Source organism: Haemorhous mexicanus, chromosome 2, assembly GCF_027477595.1.
Source record: "Haemorhous mexicanus isolate bHaeMex1 chromosome 2, bHaeMex1.pri, whole genome shotgun sequence".
Lineage (NCBI taxonomy): Eukaryota > Metazoa > Chordata > Aves > Passeriformes > Fringillidae > Haemorhous > Haemorhous mexicanus.
The window spans coordinates 94,156,225-94,171,112 of record NC_082342.1 but is presented as its reverse complement, the minus strand read 5'-3'; the positions used below and the strand labels follow the sequence as shown (position 1 = coordinate 94,171,112).

At 41.1% G+C, this 14,888-nt stretch overlaps 1 protein-coding gene across 6 annotated transcripts in view; it reads left to right on the top strand.

Annotated features, from left to right (window-relative positions):
- FHL2 (four and a half LIM domains 2) overlaps positions 1 to 14,888 on the top strand; it is a 142,536-nt gene that overhangs the window by 115,443 nt on the left and 12,205 nt on the right. For 3 of the 6 annotated variants that reach the window (XM_059839579.1, XM_059839580.1, XM_059839578.1), the window contains exon 2: positions 13,131 to 13,310. In XM_059839579.1, the coding sequence (XP_059695562.1) occupies positions 13,155 to 13,310 (156 nt within the window). In that variant the 5' untranslated portion in view covers positions 13,131 to 13,154. Of the gene's footprint in view, positions 1 to 2,499; positions 2,767 to 13,130; positions 13,311 to 14,888 lie in introns of those variants that run through there. The other 3 variants (XM_059839576.1, XM_059839575.1, XM_059839581.1) reach the window with 3 other exon arrangements.

Here is a 14,888-nt window from a genome sequence, read left to right as displayed (position 1 = left end):
CTCCCACCCACCCACACCTGTTGGAACTGAGACTGGGGAGGGCTGCCAATCAGTGATGAATATTTATTTGCCAGATAAATGTGGAATGAGTGGTCCTGAAGGGGCGTGGGGGGGATAAGGTGTCTGAATTCCCTGTACCTTCCCTAGTAGTGTTTGATGGAGTGCACACCCCTCATCATGGGATGAGGAAAGGTGCTGCCTGGTCACCTTCCTCATCCGTTTCACAACCCCACACAGTCTTGATGTGACTGCTGAGGGTCCAGCCCCATAGTGAGCCCACAGATCAATGGGTTTTAAATCAGCAGAGGCTCTTCTGCCTTCAAAGAGTCAGAGGTGTTGTATTAAAATATGCAAAAATTCCCTTATCTTCCTTAAGTCAACCCTGACCTGCAACAGATAAACTAAATCATTTCAGCTGCAGCCAGTATATATTTAAACTCATAATTGTGAGAAACACTTGTCTTGTATGACCACAGGGATCACCAAAAAAATCTCTGTCAGACTTGCTTGAGTAGCTGTCAATGGACAGATGGGAAAATAAAAATATCATGAAAATTGAGAAAAATCAACACATTCAGAATATTTAGTTTGTTTAGAAAAGTTTGGAGCCAAATAGCCCAATTCTAATTACCTTGAAGGCCTTTTTCCTTTTTTATGTACACTACTAAATCAGAGCTGAGGTAAGAACAGTAACTAAGATGGAAATAAATTATTATTGTTGCCACTGTGCAATAGTTTAACCTAAAAGAGAGAAACTATCACTCCTATTATATTTATGCTCTAGCTAGTCCTTGGAAAACTTCCTAGCAACTTACACATGAGTTTGGCTGTCCTGAGCTTTATATTTACAGGCAATGAAGCTAACAAACAGAGAGATGAAATCTCCTGTCCAAGGGCATCCAGGAAGTCACTGATGGGACTGGAAACCCAACCAGTAGCTCTCCCAAGATATAGGTGTAGATCCAAGGTAGCTCATTGGTTCAATGAAAATTTTTCACTCCCTGGTTTAATTCATTTTACAGTGCCACTGCAAATTCAAGGGAAGAGTCAGGGACTCCCCATGTGGCTGGGGAGTGCAGCAGCTTTGATTTAAATAAGATTTAATTGCCATGGCATCCTTAATCCTGTATGCTCATGGTCAGCCCTCCAGGGCATGATGCCTGTTTTGAAATCTCAACAGCAAAGGCTGGATCAGCTGACAAACAGATCATTGCTGGTCATCCAAATAACTCACATCTGTAAAGGAAAGTTGGCTTCTGAGAGAAGAAATAGGAATGGCCCTTTCCCACTATTTTAAAACCATTGCTTTTCTAGATTTGGAGTAACGCTGAGGCCAACTAGCACATTTCACCCCCATTCCAAATCTGACCACATCTGGGTGCGTAAGAGGACAGCAAGTACAGGGCATGGTTCTGGCACAAGTTTGTCTTGCAGTAGAAGCTGTGATCTAACCCATGTGCACATCTACACCACTGCTCAGGCACATGCCAGAACCCAGTACCCAAAACTGGACTGCCTGGCATCTTCTGGATGCAAAACAACAACAAGGCTCTCTCGGGACAATGGGCTTTACATATTTATCCTTCTGTTTTCCCTTAAGATTGAAAGCATTCATATTAAAGCACCTCCCTTTGGCAAGCACCAGACACTACTGAAGAATTACCCTGAAATGCCTCCCCAGCCTACCCCTCAAGCTGCAGACAGCAGCTCTCCCATGTGCTTCTGATCCAAATTCTTCCCTCTAGGAGGTTTCCCAGGACCCTCATTGTTTTGATTGGCAGAATGTGTCTCTGCTAGAATGGTTGATAAATGAAATTGGATTTTGTAGCAGAAAAAGTAGTTCCAGGTATAGTAGGATTAATCGTTTCCCCTCTCCTTACCATGTGCACACTGGCAAGGCTCTCGACTGGGTACTGAGCATGTGCTGAGACAATCTGCTCCTTTGGCTTTCTCTTAGAAAAAGATGGTTGGTTTTGGTTTCATTGATTTCCCCTGCTTTTGTTCGTTTTCCTCCTGATTATGGGGAAGCTTGGCAAGAAAGAAGGGTGGAGAGAAACCAGACTGGGGTCTGGATGCTCATAAAGAAATGCCTGCACACGTGGTCTTTGTAAAAATGTGCACCTCTCCATAAAGATGAAGAAGGACAGGTTGTTTCACTCTTCTTTGGCAAGACACTCAGCAGGCAAAATGACCAAAGCACATAAAGCCTCATACTGATTTTAACCAAGGACTTTATTCTCTCAGCCAGGTGAAGAACCTTACAAATGTTTGGGCTTGAGTTGCTGTAAAACCTCTCCTTCTGCAAAGAGCGAGCTCTAGGATTTAGAAAACCATGTTATTAATAAGCTTCAGTGGTTTAGAGAAACAAAGGCTGGAGGAGGGGAGAGGGAGCCTTATTTTAGGAAGAGGGCCAAGAAAGACAAGATGTTTAGGAGGGGGAAGTATTGACACCCTTGGAATAGAGAAAGTGTCGAATGCCAGCTGCAGAGCGCCTCAAAGAATGAGAGTCTCCGATGCTTTTGTCTCCTTATATGGTAAAATGATAGCGAGGGGTTTCACTAGGCTGGGGAAGGCAGCAGCCTCTTTCCACACACGCTGACTGCAGAGCTGCACTCGGCGGAGCCGCTCTTTGCCGGCAGTGGAAAGCCCCAGTGGCTGCCCAGCTCTCGGCTGCAGGCAGGCCAGTGTGCTCTTTGCACTTTTGTTAATGGATGTGACCCCCTGTCCCCGGTCCGGGAGGTGGCATTAACTGCCCGCTACTGCTCTGTAAGTAAATATCCCTTTTTTCCCCTTCCCCCCACTACCCACAGAACACATCTTTGGAGGTGTCGCTTTAAACAAAGGGGGCAGAGAGGAGGAGAGGGTTGTTTAATATCCCTGGGGGTTGCTGGGGAAGGATGCGAGGAGAGAGATTGCCGGTCCCCCTTTCTCCTGAGCGCACGGGCAGGGGTGTGAAGAGGACAAAAAGACAAATTCCTTATCGCAGCAATTACTGCTGCATGTCCGTCAGTAAAGTGACACATCAGCGAGCTGATGAGGCACCGGCTCTTTTCATGTGTAACTGTTTTTAATGACTGCATTGTGCTGCGTGTGTAATCCACCGGGAAGGTGATAAAAAGTAGAAGATGGGGTCTTAGATTCCTTACATCTCCGTGCGCTCCTGCTGCCGATCTCAACAAAGGAGCATTTTGGTACTGTAGCAAGAGCAGATGCACATGAAACAAAGGTAGCCTCTCCTCTTTGCAGGCGGAGAGCGTGGATAGATTGTGTATGGGAAAAACGGGGCCGTCAGCGTTGTATTTCTTCTTTTTATGTGGAGAGAATAAATTAGAATACAAATCCCAATTATTAGCTTAGCATTCCTTCTTTCTGTGCTTCTCTCCGTGTGCATGTGTGTGCAGCCACAATAACCCAGTCCTTACTGTATGCTAACGTGGATTTCTCTGTGTATGTAATAAAGGAAATACTAACTTTGTCTGCATTCATGGCTGTTCCAAACTTTTTACTCCAGGGGATATGGCTTTTATTTAGTTGACCAAATACCTGCATATTCCAGCTTAGCTCTGTCTGGAGACACACACAGCTTTGCTGAGTACAGCAAATGTCATAAAAATATAGATACCAGCAAGTCAGTCTGTGATTGCCACTCCCCTGACTCCAGTCTGGAGGTATATTAACTAAGATTGCTAATTGACATTGAGATTGTCAGGGTCAGTAGCTGCAACATTTATTGATGGTTATGTGTATTTATATGTTGTCTTGAAAAGGAATTGCTCTAAAAGGGACCAACATCTATCTGCTGGTCCCATCTATGTTATTAGATATGCAAATTCATCCAAATGTGAAAGAATGCTACAATTAAGGTTGTCTCTGGGTTTCTGCTGTGAACCCTATTTTCATCAGTACATCAATTTATGGGACTTCCAGCTTTCTGGCCAAAATCTTCCTTGCCTTTTATGAGCCAGATGGTAAACTTTGAACATGATTGCTTCAGGCATTTGGATATGGAAGGCCAAAAAGAAAAAAAAAACAAAAATAAAACAAAACAAAACAAAAACATGTGTTTGTTTATTTTACAAAAATTTAGGTCTGCTTTGCGCACCTGTAGACATAACTGGGAAAAGATGGATTCTAAATGTTGCTTTTTCAATAAAACCTGACCAATTCTTGGGGACATATGGAGAAAAGTTTTTTTAAAAGGATATGAGTTGCTGTATTGAAAACTCAGTTCTTGACACAGCATAGCTTTGCTATCAAAATCTGATCAGAGCACCAATAAAACTGTCTTTTACCCTAGACATAGGGTAAGATGATCTCTGGCTTGTGAACCAACATGTGGTTGAGGTGAGTGGGGCAGCTGAAAAGACATAAAATGATGTTGTTGAAGATTCAAACTTGTAAAAGTTACCTGGGGTTCCCACCTGACATATCCATCTAACTAACACGCCTGAGGCTAGAACACCAGTTCTTGTGGTCTTTTGAAAAAGCCCAAGATGGCAAAAGTGCTGGGATAAAATGCAGTTATTTTTGGTTCTCACCATTCTGCTGAATGTCCTCCCACAGATAGCGGCAGTGCTACATATGCAAGCACCAAATAGCCACTTCCAGGTGGTTTGGATTTACAGGAAAATGCTACTAGTTTTTGTGAAATCACAGTTATCTCCCAGCAGTGGCTATATTGTGTCAGATACTGTTTGTCCATGTGAAGTTCCTACCACATAGAGCGTGTAATGGTGATTCCCAACTGAAGAACTCAGGAACAAATAATGATCTGTTTCCCACTCCTTAGAGAAGTCTAGATAACACTGTCCCTGAAATGACATCTTTCCTGTCCATACAGGCACCAGCTCTCCCAGATGGCACACCTTGCATTAGAAAAGAGATCAGATAACTCCTTTGATCACATACAACACAGTCTGCCAGGATTCCATCACGCTTTGAATGTCAGAAGCCAAAAAAAGAAAACAACCTCAAAACATTGGTGACAAAGTACAACTCCTATAATTGTAAAGGTTAATGACAGTTTCTGCTGCACTGCACTGCAAATTCAAGCTTTCATTCCAAAAAAAAAGGATAAGGAGGGTTGCAAAGACCTCTATTCATGAGAGACCCCTGGCTTAGTTCTCCAGGGCATTGAGCTCTGAGCCTTAGAGCCAAGCAATGTGTTACTTGCTGATGTCCTCACCTCCCTGCCTTGCCTCATCTCACAGGGGCCAGGATATTCAGTTAAGGGAAGGTCAGATAAGTGTTAACACTATCAGCCACAAGCAATTCCTGTTGCTGCTGGCCAGCATGCTCACAGTCTTTCAGGGTCCCCAGGGACCAGGAACATTCAGATTTAAGTCTCATCCATGTTTCTCTGATGCATAAATCTGTCCTGAGCATCTCTGGACAAACTCTGAATGGTGTAGTGTTGTAGGCAATCATCTTCCCTCACTTGGGTACTGCTTCAGAGACCGGGGGAATCTCATAATTTGCATTTTTAGACTGATTAATTCTAATGGTTTAGTTTTAATATTTAATTTACATATGCACAGTTATTTGTGATGCAGATTCACCACAAGTGAGAGTGTGAAATGGCAGGGTAATGACAGGTTTCATGAAAATAAATCTTGGATACATTGACAGCCACTGAAGCATTAACATTTCAACAATATTAATTAGCTATATATAGACAGAATTTGATTATAAACCAGTAGAGCCTTCTCCTAAGAATGAATATCAAAATATTCATGCCAGGTGATAAAGTTAATTTTGTTCCTTTTCACTTACCCTTCTATATTATGCTGGATTATATCAACTAGAATGCTGAATGGTTACTGTACATATAATAATATGCCATAAGGAGAATGCAGGTGAGCATAACACTGACATAAGCATATTCACCATTCCCTTTCACAGAAAATTCCTGAATTTAAAGTTTCAAATATATCAACCACTACAGAGAAAGGTCTAAGGAATCACTCTGATGATGTTAGTTCTAGACTCTCAGCAAGCATAAGTGTAAGGGCTCAAAACCCACCACTGTTTCTTCACTTATCTTGCATAATAAAAGCAGCAAATTGCATAAAGCCATGAAATACCTGCGATCATTTACATAGATGTGTTTTGTCATTGCTCTGAAGCACCCTTGAGATTTAGAGCAGAAGTGTCTTCAGAGTCCAGGATCTTGCCTTTGATGAATTCCACCTTTCCCTACCATGCCATGCAGCTCTCCATGGTGGATTCAACATCTTCCTTCTTCAGCAGCAAATAATCTTGCCCACAAAAAGATTGCCTACGTCCATGTCAACAGGCTCTCTATGTCTTTGTGCTTTCTTCTGTACCTCTCACACACCACAGGTACTTTGGCTCAACCTTAGTCGATGCTCTCTCTGCTCTCTGTGTCCAGTCTTCAGCCACAGCCCCCCAAACTGGGCCTAACTGGTTTCATGCAGGTGCAATCAATCTGGTTTGCTAAGATGTGCCCAGCTGAATGGGTGTCCCCAAGGTTTATGCAGCCTCCTTTGTCACATTTTGGAAGGCCATGGCATGGCAGCTGGGCAGGGAAGTGGGGATACCTCACAGCCCTGAGGCATTCAGTGCCACAGCAGTTTTATCCAGCAGCTGTAAGACCTGCATTATCTGATCCCCCAAACCAGGTGTGCCAATCGTCTTAGACACAAGGGAGCTTTGTGGTCTTACCTCAGCCAGCAGAGCCAGAGCCGTGCTGCTGGAGGACAGAACAAAAAACAAAGCATTCTTCTTCCACGGAATCATCCCAATTTTTCTTCTATCCTCTCTTTAAAGAGGGAAACACAGGCTATTTGGGACATTGTTCTGTCTAATTTCTCCGAGATTAGCAGTGTTCCTGACAATAAGAGAAAGCAATCCTTTTCTGGAAAAACAAACCTTTGTTGGAGTTTAGTGTCTGCAGACATTTAACTTATACACTACTTTTGCAGGATAGTGCCAGAAATAATAAAAAGGTTTATTAATCTTATATATTTTTCTCCACTATAATTTTCTGTTATCTGCTTAAATGCTTTTATTAGGAATATAAATTTTTATTCTTAAGCAGGATCAAGTCCTTGACCTTTCCTCTGAACAAGCATTTGCTTATTTTGCAAGCAAAAGAAGGAGGACAGCAATTTCAAAAGGCTTTAAAACAGAAAATAAAAGCAAGCCATCCCACTTGAACTGTGCTCCTCCTTGCTGTGGGAGATTTAAGTCAAGTTCCATGTTATTTCAACGCTCTTCTTTTGTAACTGAATTGTGTGCAGGAATATGGGTAAGACCATAGACCCTCCAGTCATTTCAGTATCAGCCTGAGATAACCATAGAGCAAACTCTGTGGGGCACAATTTCCAAGTGTCAGTGCTCAGTTCCTCTCTGGCATTTGTAGATATTACTACTGGCCCTTGCTCTCCTGGAGTGGCTCTAGACTGTAGCAGATCTTTATTGACTGCCAAACACAATAAACCACACAGAAACCACAAGTGGAGAGTTCCTTCTCCACTGCTGTAACTGGGATTACTTTAGCCAGATGCATGAGGAACCTTGCCACACAAGAAACATTTTCTATTTCTTTTTTTTATTATTATTATTATTTATGTTCTGCTAAGGAATACAATCTTACCCAGCACATTATCCACTTTCCAGTTCATGACAGGCTGACTGTGCAATCCAGACAGGAACCAGGTATTCTATAGTTATCTGCATATGTTAGTGCAGTCTGTCTGGTCAGAAAATTACACTACAGAGATTTAAAAAAAACTCTAAAAAAGAGATCAGAATGCTATACCATATACAAAATAAGTCAGCCATTTCCAAGGAAGGTGAGTCCTTGGAAAAATCCAAGTGTAATTTTGAAGAATATTGCAAGGTAACTTTATTAAAAATTATTTTTTTTCTTTAAAAAAAGAAACTTTTTTTTAATTATTACTATTATTTTCAAATATTAAACCAATTTTCCTGGTTTTTGATGAAGAGAAAATGGTCATTCCTGATTTTTCTAAAGTAATTAAAAAATAAATAAAATTAGGATTTCATCTTTTCCCCTTGCATGGCCTTATGCTCTAGTTTGGAAAGATTCTTAGGTCTTCCAAGAGTGTTTTCCTGTTGCTGCAACAAGATGATAGATAATGAATGTGGTAAGAGCAGCTGAGTTGCAGGGAAAAAAATCACCTCTTGCCAAAAAGACCAGCATAGTTTGAACTGTCAGTTCATGGTTGTAAATAAATCTTTTCATTTTAGCCTTTGGAGCATTAACTTAAATTTTTCCAAATGCTCTAGACCTGCATGGCTCATGTCACTGGAGTTGCCAGACACAAATCTTCCTTCCTCAGGGGAAGAGAAATAAACAGATAGAAAATTCTCCATGTGTACTGTTCTTCTGGAAAAATAGCCAGGTGGGAGAAATGCCTGTACATCTTGAAGGAAGGCTTCTTGTTTCCTGTGCAGGTGGCTAACACAACACACTGATCCAGGGGCACGGGCAAAGCCCCAGCACTCCTCAGCTAATTCAGCCAACAGCAAGGCCCCCTCTGGCATCTACAGGGGCTTAATTCTCTGTCTCCAGGTGCTGCTACAAGAGGTCAGAACTTCACTGAATAAACTGAACAACTCCTACATGGTTTAGACAGTTTCCCTTGGCCTCTTTCTCTCTCTTGTGTGTGTGCATCTGCACATCTCTGTGCTCAACACCCCCTATGAAAAGTTGAAATAAGAGATGGACACGACAGCATTTCTTAGGCTTGCAGACATAGCTGGATGTTGCTCTGATTTTTGAAGATTTTCTAAGTCATCTGATGTTGACATTCTTGTAGAGAACTTTCTCACACACTTTCTGTAAATACCTCATTGTTTTACATTCTTTTATGGAGGAGGAGAAATTTGATGGACTGTTGGTTTGTCCAGTGTCATTGGAGAGGTGGCACTGTCACCCTCTAATACACTGTCACTTTTGGAAAACTATAAATGTTGGAGTCAGAAAATAAACTTCCCTTTTCTATTCACCTTGAGAACAGCAGTGTGCACTTGTATTCTTTCGTGTCCCATAGTGACAGCTGAAGAAGCAGGCAAGGTCTGCTTTTTCAGAAGTCAGTAGTATCATGGGATGGGGGAACACTGGATAATTTTTTAATGACATGATGAGCCTTAATATTTATGCAATTATATGACAACTTTAGGAATTGCTGCCAGTAAAATGAGACTGAGCCAACAGGGAAAGAAGAGGAAAGAAGCATAGATTTTGAGTCAGTCTACTAACTTTTTGTTAATTTTCCTGCCAATTCTTTCTTCCTGTGAGACACAGTGTGGGTAGTACTAACATTTGGCATAAGCTGTAGCTTCTCTTTTGGGCAGGCAACAGAAAGCTCTTTTCCTTTTGGAGATGTACTTGCTATGTCTGATGCTGTAGGAGGGAGATTGAATGGCAGAAAAAAATCAATTTCTTCATCATGATTATGTTTAGAGCAATCTGAAAAAGCATAAGTATAGAATGACTATGGTAATAAAATCTAAAGATCTTTAACCACAAAGAGCTATAATAATGATGAGCCTCTGTCCCACGGCACTTTATGGTCAACAAGTATCAAACACAAGAGAAAGAAATAGATCAATGGCAAGGAGGTTGAATTGCAATTTGTGTTCATCCACAGCTGTGCAAGTTTTTTTCCCTAAAGTCCAAAACAGTTTTGGTTTTTTTCCCCTTAAAGTCCAAAACAGTGCATAAAGGCTGCACTAAGCTAAACAGGAGGGGATTTTATATAACAGGAATTAATGGGCTGGCAATGTAAAGGACCATGTGTACACAGTGACTGGCAAAAATACTGCTCAGTATGATTTTACATTCCTTGATTGTAAGACAACAGTGAAATTATTTGTTTGAAATTCCTTCTAGTATTTAGTAGATATGACCCATTATTACCTCACACTTAATTCTCTCTGGAGCAGAAAAAACTCTGTACAATATGCTCAAAATACCACACAGTAGATCATGAGATTCAGTCCAAGACCTAGATTTAAACAGCCTGAAATTTTGGGATGCTTCAACCTTAATTCCAGCTTACTGAATGAAACCACATGAACGTGAATTGCTAACTTTAAAAGATATTTAAAGATCCAAAATTGGTCCCAGATCCAATAAAAGATTCACATAACAAAAGCCAAAATGCAGATCTTGTCTTTCAGTTTCTCAGATCTCTAGAGCTGTTCCTTAAATCTCATCCAGAGCTGTTCCTGCACTGTCTTCATAGACCAGAGTTCATCCCTAAATCTGTTTGAGATGTAGAAATGAGGACTGCCTCTCCCTGCTCAGGGTGAGGGGCACAATCCCCTGGGACTGTCTTAGAGCACAGTTAACAAAACTAAATCTCTTTCAGGTTTGCAGGGCTGTGCCCTGGTATGTTCTGAAATAGCGGCAGCAACTATTAAACAATTGCTGAATTATTTTGAATTGTTGAATTATTATATGAATTATTAAATACATCTATCACATGATGCTTGCCTCTGCTCCAGTGAAATGCACCCAGAAGACAATACAGCACTCAAGAGGGAAGTCCTGTGACCAAGAGACAGGAATGCCCAGTTCTAAGGGAACAGTCCTTCTCCCAGTCACAAAGCACTTCTATATTTTACATTTAGCAGCTTTGGATGAAAAGCTATAAACCTGTAAAAGAATCACACTCTATATCTTTTGCTTTTACACATCAAGACTGCAGAGAAATTTTTTACTCTTCAGTATCTCACATCTACTTTTAAATCAGGGTTAGAAAGAAATAATTCTGAAGAAGGGTGAAAAATGCAAGTTCATGAGTGGTTTCTGCTCACATTTTAACTTAGCAATAATGCACATTAAATGGGCAACAAAATCCTATCGTTTGGAAAAAAAAAACCCTAATATAGTCAAGGACAAAGTACATATTTTTGTCCTAAATACAGATTATTTGAACAAAAGCTATGCCTCTCAGACTTAGTCATACATCTACACATATAACTCAGTGTATATTGGCCTGACTGCATTTTGCTGAGATTACTCCAGAAGGAAATTAAGTCCTGACTAGTTCTTTCCTGGGAAAGTCCAAACCTGTTAATAGGTTAGGGGTGTAAACAGGCTCAAAACAGAGAGGAAAATCCATGATCATCTATTAAATGTTCTGGTAAAGACTGCAGGTGTACTTCAAGAGAAGACTAACTTGCTGGAAGTAATTGTTAAGGAAATGTCCCTATGTATTGTCCCTATTCTCCTGCCTTATACTTCCATTGCTCACTGCTGCTGCTGGAAATGGGCTACAGGGGAGCTTTGGGTGGTCATTGCACTTCTCTCTCCAGCACATCTTCTTACTTTCTGTCTTCTTATCAGTCCTATGATCCTCTCTACTCCTTAAGGACAAAGGGCACCCCACATACTCCCAGTTCCCCTATGGGATAAGAAAGTTAATTAGTTCCTAGATCATTTTGAAGGCCAAAGCAAGTTGCCCTGCTAGTCCTGGGTTGTCAGAAGCACTGATGACCAGCTGCCAGGATTTGTTCTTTCTCCAGACACATTTTGGGGCTTGCTGGTTTGTCTCTCTTCTTTAGTAGTTACTTGGAATTCATAAGACTTTTCAGCAGTTGAGACATCACTTACCTACTTCACACACTCACCCCTCAGTCTGTGCACCACAAAATTCAGCAGTGGATTGGCCATTTAAAAAAAAAAAAAAAAAAAACAAACATTTTCTAGCCATCAAAATAAAGTTTGTCCATTCAGACAGCCCTAAAGCCTTAATCACATCCCAGCTAGACAGAATGAACGATAATAGTAAAAACTGAAATCCTGAGGAGAACTCAGGATTTCAGAATGCCCTGTGGGTGGCTCCCACTGCCAGAGGGAGAGGACAAACTCCAGAAATCATCAACCAGTGCCAAGAACACTAAGCAAGTAACATTTTGTTTAAAACTGAGAGCTGAAGTTGGCAAAAGGACTGCAGATGCTGTAAATGTCACTTGTACATGAGAGAGAGAGGTAGACACTTAAGCTATTAGTACTCAAAACATTTAAGGATTTATAGATGAGATGTGCCTTAAAGAGGAGATGCAGCCTGGCAGGCAGTTAAGATCATGCAGTCCAGGTGGCATGTACTTTCTGCTTGGGAAATTCCCTTTCCTGAGCAGGCAGGTATGCCCTGCTCCAGCTGTAACTTCCAAACAGATTTCAGGTGCAACACTCTTCAAGCCTCAGGTTAAGAAAGAAGGTGATGACTGTAAAGAAATCCAAAATAACTTGTCCCAGGCAATAATAAATATTCATCAAAGGCATTTGTGTCATCTTTGCTTGTGTGTGCATCCAGAAAATGATAGAGATGTAACAAGACCTGAGGAGCAAACATCAATTGCCCCTAATTCAGACAAGATGAAACACCATATACAGTTTATTCTACTTGATTTTTCCCTTCCATAATATTTTTTTTAAATTTGTCTGAGCCAGAACACCCAGGAGCCAGCTCCCATTTGTGTCCCAATACACTACAGCTAAGGGATAACTTCTTCAGGTGCATCAGAGGAGAATGAGATACACAGTCACCTACCACCCCCATAGTCCCATGCACAAGCAGAGGTGGAGGGTTGGTGTCTGCCTGTGGGGGAATGACTGCCAGAGACACTGGTCTACTGAGAATGCAGAGAAGGAAGGTGCAGAAGCACATAACTGAGGTGCCTGATAGTCTGTGCATGACTGAAGTCTACTAGCAATGGAAACCTTTCTCTTGCCTTATCCAAGAGATGTTGCTTCTGAAGGAAGATTAGCTGGCTCATCCTCTTAATGGACTTGACTCCCTCCATCCCCTAGAGAAACACCTTCTTGTTGCAAACCTATAGGTCAAATTCAATTTACAAATCCCATGAGAATTCTTCACACTCGGAGTTTAATCCTTCCTCTCATCTCTAGCACTAGGTCTGGCCAAAGATGGATCAACAGATGGCTAATTTAGATGGGCAGCACTGCAAAATTTATAGCCCAGTTTTTTCCTATTGTGTTAATTTATTTGACTGAAAGTCGGATTAAAACTGAGGTACAATGTGAAAAACAAGAATTGCTAAACCTTTCTTGGGGGATTGGGTCAAGTGCAGCTCAGTCTGACGTGTGCCTGTTCCTGTCTTTGTGGCAGGATAGCTGGACTCCAGACACCAACATGACTGAACGCTTTGATTGCCACTACTGCAAAGAGTCTCTTTTTGGTAAGAAGTACATCCTGAAGGAGGACAGCCCCTACTGTGTGAAATGTTATGAAAATCTTTATTCCAACACCTGCGAGGAGTGCAAAAAACCTATTGGCGCTGACTGCAAGGTATGTTGGATTTGTGTCTTGTTAGAGAAATCTTGACAGCAGCCTGGATACAGAGCTCTGAGATCTAGAAAGATCCTGACAGCTACACAGGGGTTTCTTTTGATGGGAGAGCATGTTTTCTGGACCCCTGTATCTGTCCTGTATCATTTCACTTGTCAAACCCTTCTTTACCTGGCATGGTAACAGAAATGCACTCCTGTAAAGCACAGAATGATCCAATGCTCTGATGTAAGAAATTCTCTTTAATTCATTGGGTGAGCCTTTCCTCAGGGCCAGCTGGAATCTGAAAGGGTGACAGAAGCTGATTGTGCCTACTTTTGGGTCAGAGGGAGCTAAGCCACTGCTGGCTTTGCAGTGACCACATTTCTGCGGTCATCAAGAGACACAAACTCAAGGTGCTAACTTGGAGGTCACAGAAATCCAGCTAATGCTGACACAAGCAATAAATCAGAGTTAGAAAAATTAGCCTTTTAAATACAGAATGATGATAGTGGAGTCTAATTAAAGAATGGGATGGACAGAGCAGAGGCCTTGCTTGCTTGAATTATGCACTGCTACAACACATGGAAACACCTGCCTGGTACAGATTAGTTCTTTTAAATTAGTTATTTGAAAGAAATACAGTTGTATTTCTTTTAAATTAATTAAAACAACTGGAGTTCATGCCGGTTCCAACCCGCCTGTATGAGGACAGAGGAGCCATTCAGTGAAGTGTCTGTTACACAGCTACCAACAGACTTCATCTGATATACATCCTCTTTGCATAAAATTGGCCTGTTCAAATTTTCACTGACAGAATGATATTGCCATAGAACTGCAATTTGTTTTGCATGGCCATAGGATTCTTCACTGACGCAAGGAGATCTGATTTTTGATTTCCCACTGCTGGTCCATACCTTTACAAAGATAAACTAATTCCCATCAGTGATACTACCACCCAATCCCTAGTTCAGAGATATAAAAATATATGCTTACTCAGATTGGAAAAAACAAATGTCTTATGCCTTCCAAATTGATCTACAACACCCTATTGGCAAATCAGTAGGAAAGTCCCTTTCAGAAGCCTTAAAAAGGTAAAAATTTTTCACCACCAAGACTGGGAACTGGCAATAATCTGTAAGAAGGTATAAAATTGCCAGCTTTCCTACAGCTCATAAATATTCAGGTTAGAGATGAGATACAGCTGGCCTGGCCTGACCTGAAAAAGCAAAATATTCCTGCCCCGTTCCAGAATGTGCTTTTGTTTTAAGGTCCCTTTCTAATCCCCTGAGAAGATATTTCCATGTGTTGATAGTCAAGAATTTAAAAACTTGGACCAGCTTCAACAAATCTTGGTCAAAGTATTCAGGAATTAATCAGGCTGAACTTTTCAACCCAGATTTATGTATTTAGGGAGTGTGGGTGTTATCCAATATACTGCTTCTCTTTTCTTTTAAGTGAAGCACACTCTAATAACAGATAGGGAAAAAAAAGAAAAAGCCCCAACTGTTTGCAGTCTAAGAATATTTAGAATATTTTATCTATGTAAAAACCAGAACTATATGTGGAAAACACAACTAAGAGATAGTAAATAAAGAT